The sequence below is a fragment of the Eucyclogobius newberryi genome, unplaced genomic scaffold (genome assembly GCF_026437365.1).
Source record: "Eucyclogobius newberryi isolate DKJ021-1_F unplaced genomic scaffold, fEucNew1.0.hap1 SCAF_6, whole genome shotgun sequence".
NCBI classification, from domain to species: domain Eukaryota; kingdom Metazoa; phylum Chordata; class Actinopteri; order Gobiiformes; family Gobiidae; genus Eucyclogobius; species Eucyclogobius newberryi.
The window spans coordinates 18,182,708-18,205,154 of record NW_027316278.1 but is presented as its reverse complement, the minus strand read 5'-3'; the positions used below and the strand labels follow the sequence as shown (position 1 = coordinate 18,205,154).

The window sequence follows — 22,447 nt, the reverse complement described above, 5'->3', positions numbered from 1 at the left end:
AGGGAACTGAATGTGACTGAATGTTTGATGAAAAATTTGCAACAAGCATAATTTTAAAGTTTTATTAGTCATTGTAAGTTGTGCACTTTATTCCCTTTGTGTCAAGTATTGTCTATAATCTGTTTGTCAAATTGAATTGAAGCTTAAATATTGTTGTGGGAATGTGTCCAAACTAGTTTAATTTAATGTTAATGTAATGTTATTTAATTTGATTTGTGTGAGAGAGGCCTGGGTAGTTATTTACATTAGAAGTATATTTTCAGTTATTTTGACAATAACTTTCAGCATGGATCTCGTTATTGTGACTGATTTCTGTATCTGTAAAGCTCTGTTGCTTAAGTTAAAAATCAACATAGATTTTGATGTTTATCCTCTTGAGGTGTTTTATCAATGTTATTATTTGCTAACTATTGGCCTGTGCTCACTTAAAAGCCTAAATACCAATATCAGAAAGTGTTTTAATTATTGCAACAATTTTTGTTCAGCTACATACATTTCAAACGCTACTTTGTTTGTATTGTATTTTTATTTTGTGCCACATAGTTATTTGTGTACTAAAACAATCAAATTAAATAGTATATATTGAATGGTATATGTTTTTACAATAAAAAGAAAAATGGAATTGCTATTTTTCCAAAACAATGTTAAGTTACGGCTTTGTCTACATACTACATACTAAGTTTATGCCTCCAACATAGAACACTGTATAGTTTGTTTTTTGACAAAATCATTCTTAATACTCCCAAAAGAGAAAGCAGTTTTATGAACGGGGAGAAAAGGTCGCCCGAACAGGGACTTGAACCCTGGACCCTCAGATTAAAAGTCTGATGCTCTACCGACTGAGCTATCCGGGCTCTGATGTTGCCTGTGTGGTCATCGTGAAAATAAATAGTACTATAAAATAAGATGAACGCATTTACTGTTTGTTGTGACCATGTAATACAAGCATTTAAAAAGATAATATCATATACAGACATATATTTGTGCAGCATAAACGCAAAAACGCGTGATTTCATAAGTGGCAGAAGCAAACCAGGAAGTGTGTGAGCTTTATTCTCTTGCGTCTTTCCGTCGTGTCACAAATGCTAACTCATGAGCTAACTGCACTCATGCTACTTCCGGAAAACTTAACGTAGCATGCTTTAGTATCATGTTTAAAGTGCACAATGCTTACTTACTAACAGAAGCATGAACACAATAGTTCAGCTTTATGAATACTGAGTTAATGTGAGGCACCAAAATGCAACTACGAACATTTGGGTTGATAATTCGACCTTCAGTTTATGCATGTTTTAAATACATTTCTCCTGTTTACGCAAACAAAACTCACGCACACTCCTACAGTTCACAGGAAAACGACCGACTATCCAAGGTAAACAAAGCTAAACAGCAAAGTAAAAGCAATTTAAGTCTATTGTTATTTAACTTGTTTTGTTTGTATGACGTACAGTTCAAGAACAACAGGAGAATAGAAACATACAATATGTTTCTTGTATGTTAAAAACTATGTTTCTATTCTCCTGTTGTTCTTGAACTGTACGTTATAACTGGATTTTTTTCAATAGTGATACAAATGAAAGTTCTCTTATCTTAATGACTTGTTTTATCATGTCTAACAATATTTTTATAGGTGCCCCAAGTACCAACATGGGAACTAGTTCTGGAAGATCAGCTGCCACCAGTAATATAAATATGTATTATTTACTTCAACATATGTTCTGTTTATGTTTTGTAGTTTATACTTGTTTTCTGATTCGTTTTGCAGCCTTCTTCTGTTCCACCTGATCTTGTGGACAAACTGGAAAGATTGGCCTTGGTTGATTTCCGAACTAAACAGGGGCTTTCCTGTTTGGAGAAAGCGATTCGATTTGCAGATCAGCTTCATGTTGTGGAAACTTCAGGAGTTGAGCCCATGGATTCTGTCCTGGAAGACAAGTAGGTTTCTTACATCACAACAGTCTCCATCCCTGTCATCACTGGGCCTTTCCACATTAAACAAACAACATCACAAAGTCACAAAGTCCAAATTCTTCTCTGTCAGGTTAAGTAAACAAAAGAGGAATTATTCTTTCACAATAACTTCAGGAAGTGGTTCCATTATTTGTCCCTAAAGATGTTATTATTGTAGTTTGAAAAGCCTTTAAGCCATTATTTATAACATTTGTTGATAATAAACAAATGTTCAGTCTTGATCCTGTCTTTGGCCATTGTCATCTTCTCTAACATTTGATGTTTGAAATGTACCCAATCTGTTTTTCTCTGGCCTTTTTATTTATTTTCTAATTTTGAAAGAAGAAAAAGAGATTTGCTATGTCTTCCAAAATTAGTGGATCTCCCATAAACCCCTGCTCTCCATCTGAAATCATGACATCATCAAATTCTAGATTGTGAACTTAATTTATTCAGTTTATTATGGGGAAAACTCATTTCTATTCTGTTGTATTTTCAATCTGCATTGCCTACCATATACATTTAAAATTAATGAAATAATTATAATTTCTAGGGCATTATATTTGAGGAGTGATGTGGTAACAGAGGGTAACTATGCTGACAAACTGCTTGAGCTCTCCAAAAACACAGTAGAGGAATATTTTGTAGCACCTCCAGGTGAGTAACAAACTACTGTGTAATAAAGTGATAATGTGAACCAACTCCATCTTTTACCTCTGACAGGAAACATTCCTCTGCCAAAGAGAGAGGAGAGGGCTGCCATGCTCAAAGACTCTGAATTCTAAACGAAAATGTATGTAACTAACAAAAACGGCAACTCAATTTGTAAAAGACGTGAATAAAACTATGTTTTCAAAGATCTTTGTCCATGACTCAGTCCTTTTGTTATCCAGAGATGGTGCTGATCCTGTCTTTGTAAAACAAAACCATAACACATTCACTTTTGGAGAACAGAAACTGAAACCTATGAAGTCAGTCAAAGAGAGGGAAAACGAATCTTACAGTGGGTGTGTCCAAACAGCTGAGCAGTATAAAAACACTCTGCTGTCTGTTCAGTCTTTGAGATTAACACTGAAGAGCATTGGTTTATCATTGAAAGCATTATACAAGGTAAGTTTAAGAAGAGCATATTGTGATGCATTTGATTTTTGTCAAACTATTAAAACGTCTTTTGTCTTTCGGCCCGTCCAGATGGAGATCACGATCAAAATGCTGAATGGGGATTCTGTGACTCTGACCGTAAACCCAGAGGACACTGTGGCATCCCTGAAGCTCCTCATTCAGAAGCATCGGAATGTGCCCCCACAGTGCCAGAAGCTCACTATTAGCAACGGGCAGGTCAAAATCCTCGATGACAACTCCAAGAAACTGAGCTACTATGGATTAGAGTCTGGCTCAAATGTGTTCCTTCTGGTGGTCGAACCAACAACCATCCAGGTGTTTCTGAAGAACGAGAAGGGCCTGACCAGCACCTATGACATCGACCCAGGCGAGACCGTGCAGAACTTCAAAAGTAAAGTTTACTCCAGGGAGCGGGTTCCTGTGGACCAGCAGAGGCTCATCCACCAGAGCAGAGAGATGATGAACGGAAAACTGTCAGACTACGGCGTCACTGCTCTCAGCACCATTTACCTGACTCTGCGCCTGCGAGGAGGTTAAGGACAGTTCCACAAGTAGTTTAGAGTTATGTTATTTAACCTTTCTCCTGATTGACCATTAATACAATAGTTCACATGTTCATAATCAATATTGCTAAGAATGTTAAAAATCAATCTTTGTTCTATTTAAGTAAATAAAGTTTATTTATGTTATAAAACATACCTTTCTTTGTCTTTACTCTATATTTAAAGGCTCATTGGCTGTGCCCTAATCCTGTTATCACATAGTTAAACAAGGCACGTTTGACAAATTGCATATTGTAAATTTTATATATTATGCAGCAACACAAAAACATTTTTTTTTTTTTTTAAATGGTAGTGAAATATATTATTTTGTATATTTCTTAAGTTATTAATTGTTATGGAAGCAAAACGGTTCAGGTTAATATTGTTTTTAATTTATTAAAATTAGAAAAAGTAAGAGTAGTTGGCGGTGGTCGAGTGGACAAGTCACCACAGAGTCGAGAGTTCGAAACCCGACTCCGACGATTTACCCTCTCTCCCCCTGTAGTGGTGCCAATCATTCTGTCCTGAAGAGTGACGTCTTCATTTCCTGACTGATGCGAGGTAGGCGTACCAAAAGAAGGCAATGACGTTGGCAAACAACACTCTGAACTGAAACCAAAGAGAACAGCTGTTTTCTGAAAATGCAACTATTCACAAGGATGATGGGACATAATGTGTCACCTGCACTGGCACAAAGTTGACGTTGACAAACTGGAAGGGAGTCCAGACTTTCCAGTTCATTTTTAAGGCAGTCCAGTAACTACTTTTCATTTTTCTCTCGAAGTCACTCCAGCCTTTAGCCTAGAACAAATCACACACAAGTCCAATTTGTGATGCAACAAGCAAAATACTTAATCTATCAACACAATAATCAACTAATTTGATATGAGGTAATCATAGTCTCCGAGAGCAAGAGACGTTTAAAGACAATTAGTTTTTTTGGAATGTAAATTGTTACTCCATCCATCCATCCATCCATCTTCTGCCGCTTTATCCGGGGCCGGGTCGCGGGGGCAGCAGTCTGAGCAGGGACTCCCAGACTTCCCTCTCCCCAGACACTTCCTCTAACTCCTCCGGGGGGATCCCGAGGCGTTCCCAGGCCAGCCGAGAGACATAGTCTCTCCAGCGTGTCCTGGGTCTTCCCCGGGGCCTCTTCCCGGTGGGACATGCCTGAAACACCTCCCGAGGGAGGCGCCCAGGAGGCATCCGAAACAGATGCCCGAGCCACCTCAGCTGGCTCCTCTCGACGTGGAGGAGCAGCGGCTCTACTCCGAGCTCCCCCCGTGTGGCCGAGCTCCTCACCTTATCTCTAAGGGAGCGCCCAGCCACACGGCGGAGGAAACTCATTTCGACCGCTTGTATCCGCGATCTTGTTCTTTCGGTCACTACCCAAAGCTCATGACCATAGGTGAGGGTAGGAACGTAGACCGACCGGTAAATAGAGAGCTTTGCCTTTCGGCTCAGCTCCCTCTTTACCACAACGGTCCGATGCAGCGACTGCATCACTGCAGCCGCTGCACCGATCCGCCTGTCGATCTCACGCTCCATCCTTCCCTCACTCGTGAACAAGACCCCGAGATACTTGAACTCCTCCACTTGGGGCAAGGACACCCCACCCACCCGGAGAGGGCAAGCCACCTTTTTCCGGTCGAGAACCATGGCCTCGGATTTGGAGGTGCTGATTCTCATCCCAGCCGCTTCACACTCGGCTGCAAACCGTCCCAGTGCATGTTGCAGGTCCGGGTTTGATGGAGCCATCAGGACAACATCGTCTGCAAACAGCAGAGATGAGATCCTGTGGTCCCCAAACCGGACACCCTCCGACCCCTGACTGCGCCTAGAAATTCTGTCCATAAAAATTATGAACAGAACCGGTGACACAGGGCAGCCCTGGCGGAGTCCAACATGCACTGGGAACAGGTCTGACTTACTGCCGGCAATGCGAACACAGCTCCTGCTCCGGTCATACAGGGACCGGACAGCCCTGAGCAAAGGGCCCCGGACCCCGTACTCCCGGAGCACCCCCCAAAGGACACCCCGAGGGACACGGTCAAAAGCCTTCTCCAGATCCACAAAGCACATGTGGACTGGTTGGGCAAACTCCCATGAACCCTCGAGCACCCGATGGAGGGTATAGAGCTGGTCCAGTGTTCCACGACCGGGACGAAAACCACTCTGCTCCTCCTGAATCCGAGGTTCGACTATCGGTCGAATTCTCCTCTCCAGTACCTTGGAATAGACCTTACCCGGGAGGCTGAGGAGTGTGATCCCTCTGTAGTTGGAACACACCCTCCGGTCCCCCTTCTTGAACAGAGGGACCACCACCCCGGTCTGCCAGTCCAGAGGCACGGTCCCCGAACGCCACGCGATGTTGCAGAGACGTGTCAACCAAGACAGTCCTACAACATCCAGATACTTTAGGTACTCAGGGCGGATCTCATCCACCCCCGGAGCCCTGCCACCGAGGAGTTTGCGGACAACCTCAGTGACTTCAGCTTGGGTGATGGATGAGCCAGCCTCCGAGTCCCCGGTCTCTACTTCCTCTTCAGAAGACGTGACTGAGGGATTAAGGAGATCCTCAAAGTATTCCTTCCACCGTCCGACGACATCCCCAGTCGAGGTTAGCAGGCCTCCACCCGCACCGTAAACGGTGTTTGTGAGACACTGCTTCCCCTTCCTGAGGCGCCGGACGGTTTGCCAGAATTTCTTTGGTGCCGACCGATAGTCCTCCTCCATGGCCTCCCCGAACTCCTCCCAGGCCCGGGTTTTTGCCTCTGCGACAGCACGAGCCGCGGCTCGCTTGGCCTGCCGATACCCGTCGATGACCTCCGGAGACCTACAAGCCAGAGTGGCCTGATAGGCCTCCTTCTTTAGTCTGACGGCATCCCTTACTTCCGGTGTCCACCACCGGGTTCGGGGGTTGCCGCCACGACAGGCACCGGAGACCTTGCGACCACAGCTCCGAGCAGCCGCATCAACAATGGAGGCGGAGAACATGGTCCACTCGGACTCAATGTCCCCAGCCTCCCCCGGGACATGAGAGAAGCTCTCCCGGAGGTGCGAGTTGAATACCCTACTGACAGAGGGCTCCACTAGACGTTCCCAACAGACCCTCACAATGCGCTTGGGTCTGCCAAGTCTGTCCGGCTTCCTCCTCCGCCAGCGGATCCAACTCACCACCAGGTGGTGATCGGTTGACAACTCTGCCCCTCTCTTCACCCGAGTGTCCAAGACACGCGGCCGGAGGTCTGATGACACGACAACTAAGTCGATCATTGACCTCCGGCCTAGGGTGTCCTGGTGCCACGTGCACTGATGGACACCCTTGTGCTTGAACATGGTGTTCGTTATGGACAATCCGTGGCTAGCACAGAAGTCCAATAACTGAACACCGCTCGGGTTCAGATCGGGGAAGCCGTTCTTCCCGATCACCCCTCTCCAGGTGTCACTGTCATTGCCCACGTGGGCGTTGAAGTCCCCCAGTAGAACAACGGAGTCCCCGGTCGGTGCACTGTCCAGTACCCCTCCCAAGGACTCCAAGAAGGCCGGGTACTCTGCACTGCTGTTCGGCCCGTAGGCCGCCACAACAGTGAGAGACCTGTCCCCCACCCGAAGGCGGAGGGACGCGACCCTCTCGTTCACCGGGGTAAACTCCAACACGTGGCGGCTGAGCTGAGGGGCTATCAGCAAGCCCACACCAGCCCGCCGCCTCTCCCCGCGGGCAACACCAGAGAAGTGGAGCGTCCAGCCCCTCTCGAGGAGATGGGTTCCAGAGCCCAAACTGTGCGTGGAGGTGAGGCCGACTATATCTAGTCGGTATCGCTCAACCTCCCGCACAAGCTCAGGCTCTTTCCCCCCCAGCGAGGTGACATTCCATGTCCCCAGAGTTAGTCTAAATTGTTACTCGTCATCAACAATTATCATTATTATTATTATTATTATTATTATTATTATTAGTTGTTTGAGATATTTTTTCCAATTCAATTAGTCGGAGAGTAAACAATTATTTTTCAATACATCATCAACAAATTAAAAGTTCAAATGTGGTGACTGGATAATAATTTACAAAGAAATTAAATAGTTTATTCTTTATTGACATGTTAAGTTAATAATACCACTGGCCTTTTTATAAAAGGTCTTTTCTTAGTGTCTGTAGAGTCCAGATCATATAAATCCAAATAAGATCATTTATTTTAGTCTACTAGTCACAATTAGTCGATTAATCGTTGCAGCCCTAACAGAAAATGTAAAAAAGATATACAAGTATAACAACAACATGTCAGTTATTCAATTACACTTTACTACCCAACAATTTAATGAAATAAAATATACCGGTATACTGTATACAATGACTGTTATGATTCACTGTTATATACCTCCAGGACAGTCATAACAAAGTAGAAGAGGAGAAGAAAGGCAGGAGCAAAGAACAGTCTGTCCAAGAGCAGGCGCTTGACAAGGCAGTAGCGGTCAGTGGTGGGCATCCAGACCTCCATCAGCTGATAAAAGTAATGGCTCAAAGGTCCAGTGAAGAGCAACCTGGTGACGACAATATCAGATATGAGAATGGGCAGGGCATGAGCCGCCTGGTTGCAGCCGGTTTTGTGTGCCAGTTTCCATGTTCTCGCTGTGTCTGAGGGGATTTCCACAAGTCGGGATTCTGGTTTTCCCCATCAAACCAAAACAACAGGTTAATCCACCAGTATAGCTGTCACAATCACAATATGATGACTATTCACAATTAGTGTCACTACGGCCAAGCAACAATGACATTATTACATCTGTTTCATTTCATGGTCTAATATATTACAATCATTCAAGTTCCACAGGGATGTCCAAACATTGTCCAGTGAAACAGACAAACCTGAGGGCCAATTGAGGGCCATAGCCGGTAAATATAGTGAATAAACAAAAACATTTATCATATTTTTTGTGTACATACACTTATTTGTATTGCCTTTTTTGAAACAATCCAACTAGTTATGCTTTTTTAATTTGTGCTTTGTTACCCCTTTTTGTGTCCAAATATTTTCCCTTAAACGGCGCCACCAGATTTTTGTATTGGACTAATAAAAGTAGATATTATAAACTTGCAGTAAAAATTGAAATCGTATGGGAATTTGGGATACATAATATAATCCACCATCTCCTGGTATGATTTAGAGAGGGGCCCAAGGGCACTACTCCAAACTGGATGGGTCAAATAGGGCAGTGGTTTCCAAATTTTGTTTGCAAAATTTTGCAAACAAAATCTACCTTAATGTTGACATGAACGTTAATCGATAGTTGTGCAATGCAGCGTCTCACCCAAAGATGGCATAACGAGCCGCTCCAGCGCTGTCAATCTCTGTGGCTGCATCATTTGTTGATAATAAACAAATGTTCAGTCTTGATCCTGTCTTTGGCCATTGTTGTCTTCTCTAACATTTGATGTTTGAAATGTACCCAATCTGTTTTTTCTCTGGCCTTTTTATTTAATTTTTAATTTTGAAAGAAGAAAAAGAGATTTGCTATGTCTTCCAAAATTAGTGGATCTCCCATAAACCCCTGCTCTCCATCTGAAATCATGACATCATCAAATTCTAGATTGTGAACTTAATTTATTCAGTTTATTATGGGGAAAACTCATTTCTATTCTGTTGTATTTTCAATCTGCATTGCCTACCATATACATTTAAAATTAATGAAATAATTATAATTTCTAGGGCATTATATTTGAGGAGTGATGTGGTAACAGAGGGTAACTATGCTGACAAACTGCTTGAGCTCTCCAAAAACACAGTAGAGGAATATTTTGTAGCACCTCCAGGTGAGTAACAAACGACTGTGTAATAAAGTGATAATGTGAACCAACTCCATCTTTTACCTGACAGGAAACATTCCTCTGCCAAAGAGAGAGGAGAGGGCTGCCATGCTCAAAGACTCTGAATTCTAAACGAAAATGTATGTAACTAACAAAAACGGCAACTCAATTTGTAAAAGACGTGAATAAAACTATGTTTTCAAAGATCTTTGTCCATGACTCAGTCCTTTTGTTATCCAGAGATGGTGCTGATCCTGTCTTTGTAAAACAAAACCATAACACATTCACTTTTGGAGAACAGAAACTGAAACCTATGAAGTCAGTCAAAGAGAGGGAAAACGAATCTTACAGTGGGTGTGTCCAAACAGCTGAGCAGTATAAAAACACTCTGCTGTCTGTTCAGTCTTTGAGATTAACACTGAAGAGCATTGGTTTATCATTGAAAGCATTATACAAGGTAAGTTTAAGAAGAGCATATTGTGATGCATTTGATTTTTGTCAAACTATTAAAACGTCTTTTGTCTTTCGGCCCGTCCAGATGGAGATCACGATCAAAATGCTGAATGGGGATTCTGTGACTCTGACCGTAAACCCAGAGGACACTGTGGCATCCCTGAAGCTCCTCATTCAGAAGCATCGGAATGTGCCCCCACAGTGCCAGAAGCTCACTATTAGCAACGGGCAGGTCAAAATCCTCGATGACAACTCCAAGAAACTGAGCTACTATGGATTAGAGTCTGGCTCAAATGTGTTCCTTCTGGTGGTCGAACCAACAACCATCCAGGTGTTTCTGAAGAACGAGAAGGGCCTGACCAGCACCTATGACATCGACCCAGGCGAGACCGTGCAGAACTTCAAAAGTAAAGTTTACTCCAGGGAGCGGGTTCCTGTGGACCAGCAGAGGCTCATCCACCAGAGCAGAGAGATGATGAACGGAAAACTGTCAGACTACGGCGTCACTGCTCTCAGCACCATTTACCTGACTCTGCGCCTGCGAGGAGGTTAAGGACAGTTCCACAAGTAGTTTAGAGTTATGTTATTTAACCTTTCTCCTGATTGACCATTAATACAATAGTTCACATGTTCATAATCAATATTGCTAAGAATGTTAAAAATCAATCTTTGTTCTATTTAAGTAAATAAAGTTTATTTATGTTATAAAACATACCTTTCTTTGTCTTTACTCTATATTTAAAGGCTCATTGGCTGTGCCCTAATCCTGTTATCACATAGTTAAACAAGGCACGTTTGACATATTGCATATTGTAAATTTTATATATTATGCAGCAACACAAAAACAAACTTTAAAAAAAAAAATGGTAGTGAAATATATTATTTTGTATATTTCTTAAGTTATTAATTGTTATGGAAGCAAAACAGTTCAGGTTTATTTTGTTTTTAATTTATTAAAATTAGAAAAAGTAAGAGTAGTTGGCGGTGGTCGAGTGGACAAGTCACCGCAGTGTCGAGAGTTCGAAACCCGACTCCGACGATTTACCCTCTCTCCCCCTGTAGTGGTGCCAATCATTCTGTCCTGAAGAGTGACGTCTTCATTTCCTGACTGATGCGAGGTAGGCGTACCAAAAGAAGGCAATGACGTTGGCAAACAACACTCTGAACTGAAACCAAAGAGAACAGCTGTTATCTGAAAATGCAACTATTCACAAGGATGATGGGACATAATGTGTCACCTGCACTGGCACAAAGTTGACGTTGACAAACTGGAAGGGAGTCCAGACTTTCCAGTTCATTTTTAAGGCAGTCCAGTAACTACTTTTCATTTTTCTCTCGAAGTCACTCCAGCCTTTAGCCTAGAACAAATCACACACAAGTCCAATTTGTGATGCAACAAGCAAAATACTTAATCTATCAACACAATAATCAACTAATTTGATATGAGGTAATCATAGTCTCCGAGAGCAAGAGACGTTTAAAGACAATTCGTTTTTTTGGAATGTAAATTGTTACTCGTCATCAACAATTAGCATTATTATTATTATTATTATTATTATTATTATTATTATTATTAGTTGTTTGAGATATTTTTTCCAATTCAATTAGTCGGAAAGTAAAAATTATTTTTCAATACATCAACAACAAATTAAAAGTTAAAATGTGGTGACTGAAGTTTTTTGGATAATAATTTCATTTATTTACAAATAAATGAAATAGTTTATTCTTTATTGACATGTTAAGCCACTGGCCTTGTTATAAAACGTATTTTCATATGTGTTTTAGTGTCTGTAGAGTCCAGATCATATAAATCCAAATAAGATCATTTATTTTAGTCTACTCGTCACAATTAGTCGATTAATCGTTGCAGCCCTAACAGAAAATGTAAAAAAGATATACAAGTATAACAACAACATGTCAGTTATTCAATTACACTTTACTACCCAACAATTTAATGAAATAAAATATACCGGTATACTGTATACAATGACTGTTATGATTCACTGTTATATACCTCCAGGACAGTCATAACAAAGTAGAAGAGGAGAAGAAAGGCAGGAGCAAAGAACAGTCTGTCCAAGAGCAGGCGCTTGACAAGGCAGTAGCGGTCAGTGGTGGGCATCCAGACCTCCATCAGCTGATAAAAGTAATGGCTCAAAGGTCCAGTGAAGAGCAACCTGGTGACGACAATATCAGATATGAGAATGGGCAGGGCATGAGCCGCCTGGTTGCAGCCGGTTTTGTGTGCCAGTTTCCATGTTCTCGCTGTGTCTGAGGGGATTTCCACAAGTCGGGACAGACAAACAGACAAACCTGAGGGCCAATTGAGGGCCATAGCCGGTAAATATAGTGAATAAACAAAAACATTTATCATATTTTTTTTTGTGTACATACATGTACTTATTTGTATTGCCTTTTTTGAAACAATCCAACTAGTTATGCTTTTATTTTTATCTTTGTTACCCTTATTTTTTGTGTCCAAGTATTTTCCCTTAAACGGCGCCACCAGATTTTTGTATTGGATTAATAAAAGTAGATATTATAAACTATAAGCAGTAAAAATTGAAATCTTATGGGAATTTGGGATACATAATATAATCCACCATCTCCTGGTATGATTTAGAGAGGGGCCCAAGGGCACCTGGTTGGGTCAAATAGGGCAGTGGTTTCCAAAGGGGCAAACAAAATCTACCTTAATGTTGACATGAACGTTAATCGATAGTTGTGCAATGCAGCGTCTCACCCAAAGATGGCATAACGAGCCGCTCCAGCGCTGTCAATCTCTGTGGCTGCATCATGTCTGGCCTTTTTTCTTGCCTCCAAAATCTGAGATAAAAGATTTGCCAGTGCCGAGAGGATGCCACTGTATAAAAATATCACAAGATAAAAAGCAGAAAAATACACAATTGCAAACTAAAAGGGGCGATTAATAAGGGGAGGGATCACAGGCAGCTTCTGATTGGACAAAGACTGGACAGGAGAGTTCAGCTGTGTGACGTTGCAAACAATCAACACTTGGAACTGGATATTATTGGTAAGCTGATTGTGTTAGTGTATCATCACTTGAAATAAATACATAAAACATGGAATAAAGGCGTTGTTGATGTTTGTTGAAGGAGGGACCACACGCCTACCTCGTTACAGACTTTGTGAGTATGGGGTATTTCTTGAGGAGCGTGAGGTACTGCTGGAGAAGACTGAAATGGACGGATGCATCCCGCACGAGCACACTTTGAACTGGCATTGTGCACAAGCTGCTGCTGCTGCTGCTGCTATGCTACACTTTCACTGCCCAAACCCCAAAACCAAACCCATGGTGGAGCTCGTGCTGCACAACACTTCCTGTTTGGCGTCGCGCGAAGAAGCCACGCCCAGTATTCATCGTCTTAAAGAGACATTTTCAGACCGATGACGTGTTTTGGACAATGCATTTATCAACACACATAACAGAGAAGAGCGAGTTAGTGAGCTTATGTTGTGTTCTTTATGAATATTGCTACAAAAGAATGTGTAAACTTAAATTACCCCCCAATTACTGTATTTAATTTATTTTTCTTTACCGGTAATTGAAAAACAGAGGATAGTTGACACAATAAAACATACTTTTAAATGGTTTGAAGTTGAAATTATTACAGACAGCTATCTAATTTAGCTGTGGGGGTCCCAAGTGTGTTTCATGGTTATTTTGGGGTTCCCGGTCAAAACACCAATTCATTACAAATAATAAACACCATTTGGGTTCAAAGCCAGTTGAAATTAGATGAAAGAAAGTGTACAAACTCTTTAGGTCCAAAAAATAAAAGCTTTAATGAATGATACAAACAAAAACAGATTTTACAAAGATGAACAGCCCAGAAAATTAGTAGTTTTGAGTTTTGACTTGAATAAAATTCAAAATAATGCGTACGTAAATATAAAACATGATGAACATGTGAACAAAGCTTATGCAGGGTGTTAGTTAGTAGTTAATAAAACCATTATATAGTGTTTAAAGTGCCTTCCAGTCAATAGGCGACTTTCCAGAATTCCCCAAGAACTCATTGGCTTTTGAAAAATGTTTGCAGCCAAAGAATCCTCTGTGTGCCGACAGAGGGGACGGGTGTACAGCCTTGAGGACATGGTGCCGTTTCTACAAAACATTACATTCAAACAATATGCGGTAAATAGTATTCATGTTTATCCATATTCTTCATCTACCTGGTTAATAGCAGCTCCCTTTTTGTGCGCGTACGATCCCCACAACATGAAGACGACGCCAGTCAGATTCTTGCTGAGCCACTGCACCACTGCATCTGTGAAGGTCTCCCAGCCTTTGTCTTTGTGAGAGTTGGCCTTGTGCGCTTGGACAGTCAGCACCGCATTGAGCAACAGGACTCCTAAGATTACAAACAAGAGGGTCATACAAGCACACTGGAGCCAAGAGTAAAGTCACTTCAACATTGAAAGGATAAACCACTAAATAATGCACAAAAGCTGGTATTTTTATAGAAGAGACACAAAAAATGAGAGCGGTGCAAGAATCACAAATGTTCACATATTTGTCAATATAAAGCTTTCATTAGACTTACAATTGGAAGAGGAAATAATTCTCAAGTAAGAGTAAAAGTGTAGAGTCAGAAAAATAATCCAAGAAGTATAATTTCTTGAAAAAGTTACTCAAGTAAATGTCACTGAGTACTATTGACCTCTGGACACATACGGAAGAAAATCTATTGACAAAAACTACCTTGTTTGGCCCATTCAGTCAGATCTCCATGTCCAGGGTGTTTAAAACCATCAATATCAGATGCTAGTTCTTTGAACATGTTCTCCAGACTGGAAGATACAATGAGACCCATCACATCACTGGATCAAGACAATTAAAGAGAGACATTTTGTAGAATTGTAAACCTTGGAGGAGGTTTCACTGGCTTCTTCACACTGAAGCACAACCCGTGAGCTTGGTTTGGGCTGTGGTAAGGGTCTTGGCCAAGAATCACCACTTTCACCTGGAATAATTACACCAAACAACATCTAATATTATGACACTAGCCAAGCATAAAGTGAAAAATTGCAGAAGACTGAACACATTTCTTGTGTGACAGTTCAGTTTAGACGAGACACTGCAACTGAATAAGAAAAAAAATATAGTGTTGTTCACTTGCATAAATGTAAGGAAACATGTTTTTCCATCATATACGGTTTTCATATACAGTATTTAAGCCATTCTGTGAGTAAAAATAGTCAATGGGCAAAACTGCACATATTTCAGACATATAAATGATCGTATTATAATTTTAGTAGCCCTTACTGAAATTGTGCTTACAAATTCAGTTTTTGCCAAATTTCCTGTAGTGAAAACACTACACATTAGTTATCAACAAATCCTGCCGTTTGGTCTATTAGAAGTTTAGTGTATATGTGTGTTTCTAATGCATTTTGAGGGAACAGTCTTTAAAGTTGTAGTCTTCATATAAATCTAAAGGAGCCCAATTGATGCACGGAAATAATAAAACATCTTTGACCAATTTGACAATTTTGTTGTTTACAGGTGAAAGTTTATGTTGAGAGAGCGAACTGACCCCCCCATAAAAAAAAGAGTTTTTCCATGCTTTAAAAAGAAACAGGAGTAACTTACATGTTGAATGTCACACGTCTGTGTCCACGTGAACACTTCCTCTGCAGTGGGGTACACCGTCACGGTGTGACGTTCCCGCTCCTCAGACACAAACTTCATGAGCTGAAACAAGGGACGTCAGTTTCACCTCAGACTGTGGATCACACTGCGGACACTCACCTGTTTGAAGTAAGGCTTTCCAAACTCTGCGGACAGGGCTGTTCCCCAGCTCTCTCCCATGTCTGGGGGCGTGAGGCCGGAGCACAGTTTCTCCTGCGCCACTTTCTTGTTGCGGGCGATCCTTTCCAGCTGTTCCGGGGAAAGAGCAGCCCCTGACGGCCCTGGTTCAGGCTCCACCGCGTCACATTTGCGCTTCTTTGGCATTGTTTTTGAGGTGTATCGAGTAGAAGAAGGAGTGAGTGAAAGAGGCACAGGGACAATCGAAACGCTCTTAAGAAAACATCGCCTGTATGCAACAAACATGTCCTGGTTATTGAAAACGGTGAACGCTTGTGAACGCAGCTCGGCCAGTTTTACACACGGGGCTGCATGTTTGTCGCCTAAAAAAACAAGTACCAACTCTAATTCAACAAAGTACTTGCACTATGCGTTTTTAAAAAGGTAAGTTTACAATCAATGGCTCACGAGAAGGATCCGTTTTTAAATGTGCAGCGGTCTGTCAGAACATAAACTAAACCCACCGCTTCTTTTGCGTCCTCTGCATTTTCATTCAGGTCTTTAGAAGTTCTTTTCTTACACACGGGTGAGAAAAATGAGTTTATGGTCTTCTGTCCAATCATTTTGTCAAAACCACTTCGCTAAAATATTAATTTACATGAAAATCTCAAAGGACTAAACGACGTGGAAGATTTCGCGCCAGAGAAGCGACAGAACGGAAGCTGGAATATGCTAATGACCTGAGTCGCGTTCAAGTGCAGTCTGTCAACAACAGACTCAAGATGATGATAATAATTCTGTATTTCCCAAATGGTGGTCAGAACCAAGCAAACATATGATGGTTTTAGTCCTGCCATGTTCGAATCATGTTTTTGAAATATAACCTACATACAAGAACAAAATAAACAATCTCATTAAATAGTATCCAATAAAGAGCGGTTGAAAGTACAAAGGTAAAAGTACTGTATATATAGTTTTAGGTATATGTACTTTTATTTGAGTACATTTTACAGTGGATATTTTACTTGTACTTAATGACATTTGAGAACACAACCAAGTACAAAGTTTCCTCATGTTTTTAAGCACGTTTGTGATGACATCTTCCCTGACGGTTTTGACTTCAGAAATACAGCCTACATGAATCTAGGAAATGTAAGTTATCAATTGCTTCTTTTGACTGAAATTCAGCAGTTCTTTATCACTGCATTTGACTCCTTAAAATCTGTGTAAAATACTTTTAACTCTGAAGTAACTCTATACCATGTTTTTGCATGGACCACTGCCAATAAAGTGTTATTTTCTTTATAGGATAGCGTGAAGAAAACAAAAGGACCTATCAATAACAATTCAACAAAGAAACTCAAAGTAGAAAAGGATGAAAAGGAAGAGGGTGCTGATACTGAAGAGACAGATTTGGCTGAATTTGCCAATCCTGTTCCATGGCGAAAAGTAGAATCCGAGGCCCTTGACTGTGACTACGCTCTTTTATTCCCTAAAGAAGAGGCGGACATTCTCTTCAGAAAGCTGGAGCAGGAAGTTGTGTATGCAACAGGTAAATTAATGTCAATGATCAAAAATGCCTGTATAATAAACTATTACTATTACATTGCATCCCTTTGTTAGGGGAAGAAGCACAAGTTCAAGTATTTGGAAAAGTGTACAACATTCCAAGAAAGCAGGCGACTTATGGAAATGCTGGCCTTGCCTACACTTACTCCGGGGTTAAACGTTTTGCCTGTCCATGGACCCCAACTTTGGAACACATCAGGGAAACGGTCACTAAAACGACAGGACAAACTTTCAACTTTGTCTTGGTCAACAGGTGAGTCAGGCAAATCAAAACTGTCCAATTATTTTTAAATGACGTTTTCTGTCAAGCAGGTATAAAGATGGGTTGGACCACATGGGTGAGCACAGGGATGATGAGAAAGAGTTGGATCCGCTCTGTCCAATTGCCTCTGTGTCTTTGGGAGCTGCACGGGACTTCATTTTCAGGCACAGAGACTCGAGAGGAAAACACAGCCACCGAAACATTGAACCAGTGAAGTTGGAGCTTTCTCACGGCAGCTTACTCCTCATGAACCCGCCAACAAACACATTTTGGTATCACAGTTTACCCATTCGCAAGAAAGTGACCATGCCACGCATTAATCTGACATTCAGACGGATTGTGATGAGTGGTAAAAAGTGAAACGCCTAATTTATCAATATTGGCCAATTGATACCGATCTATAGCATGAATTCATCTTGTTTATGTCATCCTTTATTCTCAAACAATACACTGCTGCACTTCAATTAACACAGTAATTTGACAGGAACAATTTACATTGAATGTGGCATTGGCTTGATACTTTATATAAAAACATAAGTCAACCATATCCTGTTTAACTTGCAAAGTACTTCATTTTAAAAAGGAACCATATGTAAGTTTTGGATTTTAAATTACATGACTTTGTGTCCTCAGTTGTGACAAATAAAATACAGCTTTTACTCATTGATTTATTCTTAAATTACATAAGTCATGTTGATTTTTAAGGGTCGCCAGTTTCAAAGCTGAAATCCAGTTGGTTTAGACCTAAAAGTCCACTCTGATCTGAATGGTCACTACCTAAACCTCAGCGCTGCCTTCACATGAGGCATGGCCTGTCCATACAGAGTTGATACGTGTCCTTATGCCTAAACATGCCTTAATCTAAGGCTAAGATTGTAGTTTCTTTGTTTAACTGTCAGGGTTACCTAACCCTAAGAACACAGGCTACCGGTACATATAGTTCCTTTAGGTATTAAATTATTTGCATCATAGGATACAAACTACACTACTACATTTTTGCCACCTAAATATCAGGGTTGAAATGTCTCTACAACAAAATAAGTATAAAATCTGAAAGCTCTATATTACCAAACCAGAATATTACCACTCATGTGAGACACCAACAATTACTGGTATGTTAAAATGTTCCTGCATTGTACATAATCTTTGGAGTAGATGTCCATTTGTAAAAAGTACTAGTGTTCATAAGGTGCAAGTCTGGTCTCAACAATGGCTTTCATCCTGGTTTTACAATCATAATTCACCAATTCAAAGTAAAACTGATGACATGCCAAGACCATAAAGGTTAAAAGGGTTTGCCAGTAGAAGTTTACTCCTTAGAACGCAATCCCAAGTTCAGTCTTTGTACTCTTTCATAGAAAAGCATGTACGCATTTGAAGACAGAACCTCATGTAGACTTGCTTTGCGTACAGAGTCATCAGAAATCCAGAGCCACTGAGAGCTGAAGGGTGAGGAAGGGCGCGCTGAGGCCGGGCTGCGGCGATAAGTGATGAAATGTCCTGAATGCATGTCTCCATGGTGAACCAACACAGCCGTGAGCTGGAATAAATACTCTGCAGAACTGAACAAAAATGATACATGATGAATAGATTTTCATAAAGGTAAAAGCAAAGATTTAAAAAGTAAAAATTACACAAAAATGCAATATTTTACCCTAGATCACATGTAAGGTTAAGTTGCGGTCTCACACCAGCAGAATAGTGAAACAAAGAAGAACAGCTCCCATTTGAAAAGGGTTTATTGTTGTTATGATGCTCTTTTTCTAAAACAAGAAACAAAAACAAAAAAAACTTACTAAAATACCATGTACATAATCTTACAGGCATACTGTACATACCAGTGCCGTTGGCCGTGGGTTTAACCGTCAAATCCTCTTCTAAACTAGAGGTTTTCAAACGTTGTGGAGAACATTTGCTCAGCAGGGCCCTCTGCGTTGATGTACTATGCTTATAGCGGTCCATACATAAGTACTCAGAAAACTGGACATGCTCCTGCCTCTTGATAGGACTGCCTTCACTTGACCATGTAAGTCTTTGTAAATGGATACAGAGGCACTGGGGCAACTGGGAAAAAATAAGAAAATCGAAATATGCATGAACTAATGAACTAAAGTATGCATGTTTTAATATTACTCACCTTTCCTAGCTTAAGCTGTTTGACACATGTTGTTCTTTGACTATGTAGAACATCTAATGTTCCTTGTTGAATCTGTAAAAATAGAAGTTAGTGATGTGTTTTGAGCCATACCAACAAATAATACTGACAATACAAGATGGCACCTTTGTGCAGTTTTCACATTCCACCTCTTTGATGGTTTCTGAGGATATGAAGTGTTGAAGACACTGATCTAAAGAAACTGGCCGGCCCTAAGGATAAAAAACACTCAATTTACAACTCACCCATGCCCCATATGGATATAAACTGTAGTTATAGACACTTACCCACTGAGGTAAAGGTATAGACAGGGAAAGGCTGTCAAATGAGTCATAACGCACAGGGCTCTTAAAAAAAGCAACACGCATTACGAAGAGCAACAAACAAACAAGTAAGACTTTCACTCAAACATACTTGGTGTTCACATCGCTTGCATGACATGTTGCTTGTTAAACGTCCATGAAAAGGATGGTGATATTTCCAGGAACTGGGTATTGAATGTAATGGAGCTGTGGGAAGGAAAATAAACATTTTTACTAGTAGTATTTGTTCTTTACTGTTAGTATAAATTTTAAATAGCCTTTTACCTCGACTTCTACATGCCATATTGTTTTCTTCCTCTTGAGGTAAAGACTAAAACAAAATATATATGATTAAGTCTTAATTTCACTCATACTGACAAAATATATTTCTCTATATTTACACTTTAGTATAACAATATTCAGACGATATTATGTCAATCTAAAACAAATGTAAAACATGTATTTTCATGTGTTTCTTGAGGTTTAAGTAACAGCCGATTGTGAAATAACTATAAAATTATCCACCAAAGTGCAGAAATATCACTAGACACTCTTGTTTATACAAGTTGTTTTACATCCCTTTTTGCTGCATTAAAAAAAATGCAATTTTGCATATCTTCAAATCAACCCACTATTGTCCTCAAAAAGCCACTGTGGTACAAACATCTACAGTCATTTAGCCAATTGTTGGGCTTTGATCTTAAAATCAGTTTTAAGCCTACAGTCAATATAAATCTAAAACATCCTCTGTGGGATCTTTGGATCAAGGTGTGTGGCGCTCCAAACTTTGGGAACCTTGGAATAGAAACAACAATAAAAACAAACAAGGTGGAGAAACACAGGTACATTTGTTGTCAAGAGAAACAACAAAAGAAAAGCATGTTGTCTAAAACGCCAACCTCTTACCTCAAGAGACTGCATATCAAACAAGTGTGTAACTTTAGGTTCACAATCCTGCTCCTCCTCCAGAGATGATGTAAGAACATGAAAAAGTTCATGTGCATCCTAAAAACACAAGAAGAGAAGAAGTCTTTGAAGTTACACTTATATAAATATTCACACACAATATATACACATTGGGTCACCTGCTCTTCACATGAACTGATGTGCCAACGATACAATCTAAGTACATCCAGGAGGCATCCAGCATCAAGAATGTCTTCCTCGCTGGGCTCATCACTGGACAGAGCTGCAGTGCATATACAACACTGGTAAAAATTGACTTAAATAACAACACTTTAGAGGTGCTCTATGTAACTTTTCTGGTCAAATATGTAGAGATGCAAGCACCGCTTACAGTAGCTGCATGACCGAGCCTCACTCAAGGTCTGGAGATGTGGAACAGCCCATTGCTTCTGGAAAGGCGACCCAGTGACCTCAGAGGCATAAGTAATAAGATCTCCATCGAGTTAAGCCGGTGGCAGAGGACCAGAAAAGTTACAGAGTGCACCTTTAATATAATGAAGTACCTTTGAGAAGTTTAAGAAGAGTTTTGGAAAGCCGTGTTTCCCTGGATGTCAACGTTGACTGGGAAAACTTCTCAAGCCATATGACAAAGGAGGGACATGCTGCTAAACCTTGAAGTAAAGAATTCAAAAAGCATGCGTTTCCTAAATTCAAGAGACCTGGAACCATTCCTAAGATGAACGAAAAGGGACAAGCCATTGAAATGCGTCTAAATCGACAAGTACTCGAATATAGTGCGTTTAAAATGTTTAGCTTACCTCTCTTTCGCGTCTTTTTCAGAGTTATTGGACCCCACAGCACATAAACTCCAGCTGCAATTGCAGCAGCAATCCCCCCGATAACGCCCCAATGTTTGATCATGTTGTTTCTGAAAACAAATCAAAGTGTTGTCTGAAATGAGTCCTCAGATGTAGGTTTTAGTCGTTGTATCGATTACTTAACAGCTGCTACCACCTTTCACAAACCAAAGAGGTCAATAGATTCATAACACACACATGCTAGCAGAGGAGCCATTGTTAGCGGATTGGACAAACTTACTTGCACACTCGACCATTCTTTAAAATATATCGCTAGCCTCATATCAAATCAAAACAAGTGTGTAGCAAGTATACTAAAATTGGTAACAAACACAAATCATTAAGCATAGGGTGTTTAAAGTTTAACGCAAAACGGAGACTACGCGGTTGTTTGAGTGAACAGACTGAAGAGCACATCGGCCTCGTGACCCTTAAACCCAAGTACTTCCAATCAGCTTTTAACTGTGTATGCCAAGGACAGAATTTACCTGACTAAGTATCCAGTGCCAAGAAACTGGACAATAAGCTTATCTGTGCTCTTGGGTCTACACCACGACATCCTACTTTCAAAGCGGAACTCTTTTACAGTGACGTTTTTCCAGGCGGAACATTTGAGTAACGGACCACTAAATATTTGTAAATAAAACGACATAAAACACCACCCAATACTTTGTGCAGTTTACAACCAGTCCATACTATGCTGTACACTTAAAAAAAAAACACAAACAAATGTGTTTCATCCCAAAAAGTATT

The 22,447-nt window shown here is 40.7% G+C and overlaps 7 protein-coding genes and 1 non-coding gene across 10 annotated transcripts; 4 read left to right on the top strand and 4 right to left on the bottom strand.

Moving 5' to 3' along the window:
• Positions 1-781: 781 nt before the first annotated feature.
• Positions 782-854, bottom strand: trnak-uuu (transfer RNA lysine (anticodon UUU)). The gene has a single exon. It is a non-coding gene; the product is annotated as a tRNA-Lys (tRNA).
• Positions 855-1,083: 229 nt separating this feature from the next.
• Positions 1,084-9,615, top strand: gatc (glutamyl-tRNA amidotransferase subunit C). The gene is made up of 8 exons (XM_072433869.1): positions 1,084-1,372; positions 1,631-1,681; positions 1,766-1,935; positions 2,504-2,607; positions 2,674-2,732; positions 7,997-8,213; positions 9,223-9,423; positions 9,488-9,615. The coding sequence occupies exons 1-8, from the start codon at positions 1,241-1,243 to the stop codon at positions 9,547-9,549; spliced, it is 996 nt and encodes a 331-aa protein (XP_072289970.1). The 5' UTR covers positions 1,084-1,240; the 3' UTR covers positions 9,550-9,615.
• LOC140346471 (polyubiquitin-like) lies at positions 3,109-3,766 on the top strand. Its single transcript, XM_072432557.1, has one exon. It carries the CDS (start codon positions 3,142-3,144, stop codon positions 3,607-3,609), a length of 468 nt encoding a protein of 155 aa, XP_072288658.1. The 5' UTR covers positions 3,109-3,141; the 3' UTR covers positions 3,610-3,766.
• Positions 9,616-9,922: 307 nt separating the features above from the next.
• LOC140346470 (polyubiquitin-like) lies at positions 9,923-10,580 on the top strand. The gene has a single exon (XM_072432556.1). It carries the CDS (start codon positions 9,956-9,958, stop codon positions 10,421-10,423), a length of 468 nt encoding a protein of 155 aa, XP_072288657.1. The 5' UTR covers positions 9,923-9,955; the 3' UTR covers positions 10,424-10,580.
• A 327-nt stretch (positions 10,581-10,907) lies between these two features.
• pxmp2 (peroxisomal membrane protein 2) lies at positions 10,908-13,179 on the bottom strand. The gene is made up of 5 exons (XM_072432560.1): positions 13,005-13,179; positions 12,614-12,733; positions 11,885-12,047; positions 11,109-11,228; positions 10,908-11,036 (listed from the first exon to the last, which is right to left on the bottom strand). The coding sequence occupies exons 1-5, from the start codon at positions 13,112-13,114 to the stop codon at positions 10,968-10,970; spliced, it is 582 nt and encodes a 193-aa protein (XP_072288661.1). The 5' UTR covers positions 13,115-13,179; the 3' UTR covers positions 10,908-10,967.
• Positions 13,180-13,767: 588 nt separating this feature from the next.
• unga (uracil DNA glycosylase a) lies at positions 13,768-16,312 on the bottom strand. 2 transcript variants are annotated; one of them, XM_072432688.1, is made up of 7 exons: positions 16,168-16,312; positions 15,647-15,841; positions 15,488-15,589; positions 14,761-14,858; positions 14,597-14,685; positions 14,068-14,246; positions 13,769-13,999 (listed from the first exon to the last, which is right to left on the bottom strand). In XM_072432688.1, exons 1-7 carry the CDS (start codon positions 16,264-16,266, stop codon positions 13,859-13,861), a joined length of 903 nt encoding a protein of 300 aa, XP_072288789.1. In that variant the 5' UTR covers positions 16,267-16,312; the 3' UTR covers positions 13,769-13,858. The 2 variants fall into 2 exon arrangements, with proteins under 2 accessions (XP_072288788.1, XP_072288789.1); XM_072432687.1 differs by lacking the exon at positions 16,168-16,312 and having other exon boundaries at positions 13,768-13,999; positions 15,647-15,964.
• Positions 15,514-18,122, top strand: alkbh2 (alkB homolog 2, alpha-ketoglutarate dependent dioxygenase). Its single transcript, XM_072432689.1, has 5 exons — positions 15,514-15,655; positions 16,727-16,795; positions 16,952-17,195; positions 17,267-17,465; positions 17,525-18,122. Exons 2-5 carry the CDS (start codon positions 16,781-16,783, stop codon positions 17,832-17,834), a joined length of 768 nt encoding a protein of 255 aa, XP_072288790.1. The 5' UTR covers positions 15,514-15,655; positions 16,727-16,780; the 3' UTR covers positions 17,835-18,122.
• A 285-nt stretch (positions 18,123-18,407) lies between these two features.
• usp30 (ubiquitin specific peptidase 30) lies at positions 18,408-22,337 on the bottom strand. 2 transcript variants are annotated; one of them, XM_072432686.1, is made up of 13 exons: positions 21,936-22,123; positions 21,656-21,765; positions 21,401-21,568; positions 21,017-21,120; positions 20,838-20,936; positions 20,217-20,262; positions 20,044-20,138; positions 19,917-19,976; positions 19,755-19,841; positions 19,612-19,683; positions 19,313-19,538; positions 19,129-19,237; positions 18,408-19,036 (listed from the first exon to the last, which is right to left on the bottom strand). In XM_072432686.1, exons 2-13 carry the CDS (start codon positions 21,756-21,758, stop codon positions 18,784-18,786), a joined length of 1,422 nt encoding a protein of 473 aa, XP_072288787.1. In that variant the 5' UTR covers positions 21,759-21,765; positions 21,936-22,123; the 3' UTR covers positions 18,408-18,783. The 2 variants fall into 2 exon arrangements, with proteins under 2 accessions (XP_072288787.1, XP_072288786.1); XM_072432685.1 differs by lacking the exon at positions 21,936-22,123 and adding an exon at positions 22,183-22,337 and having other exon boundaries at positions 18,409-19,036.
• Between the last annotated feature and the right edge of the window lie 110 nt (positions 22,338-22,447).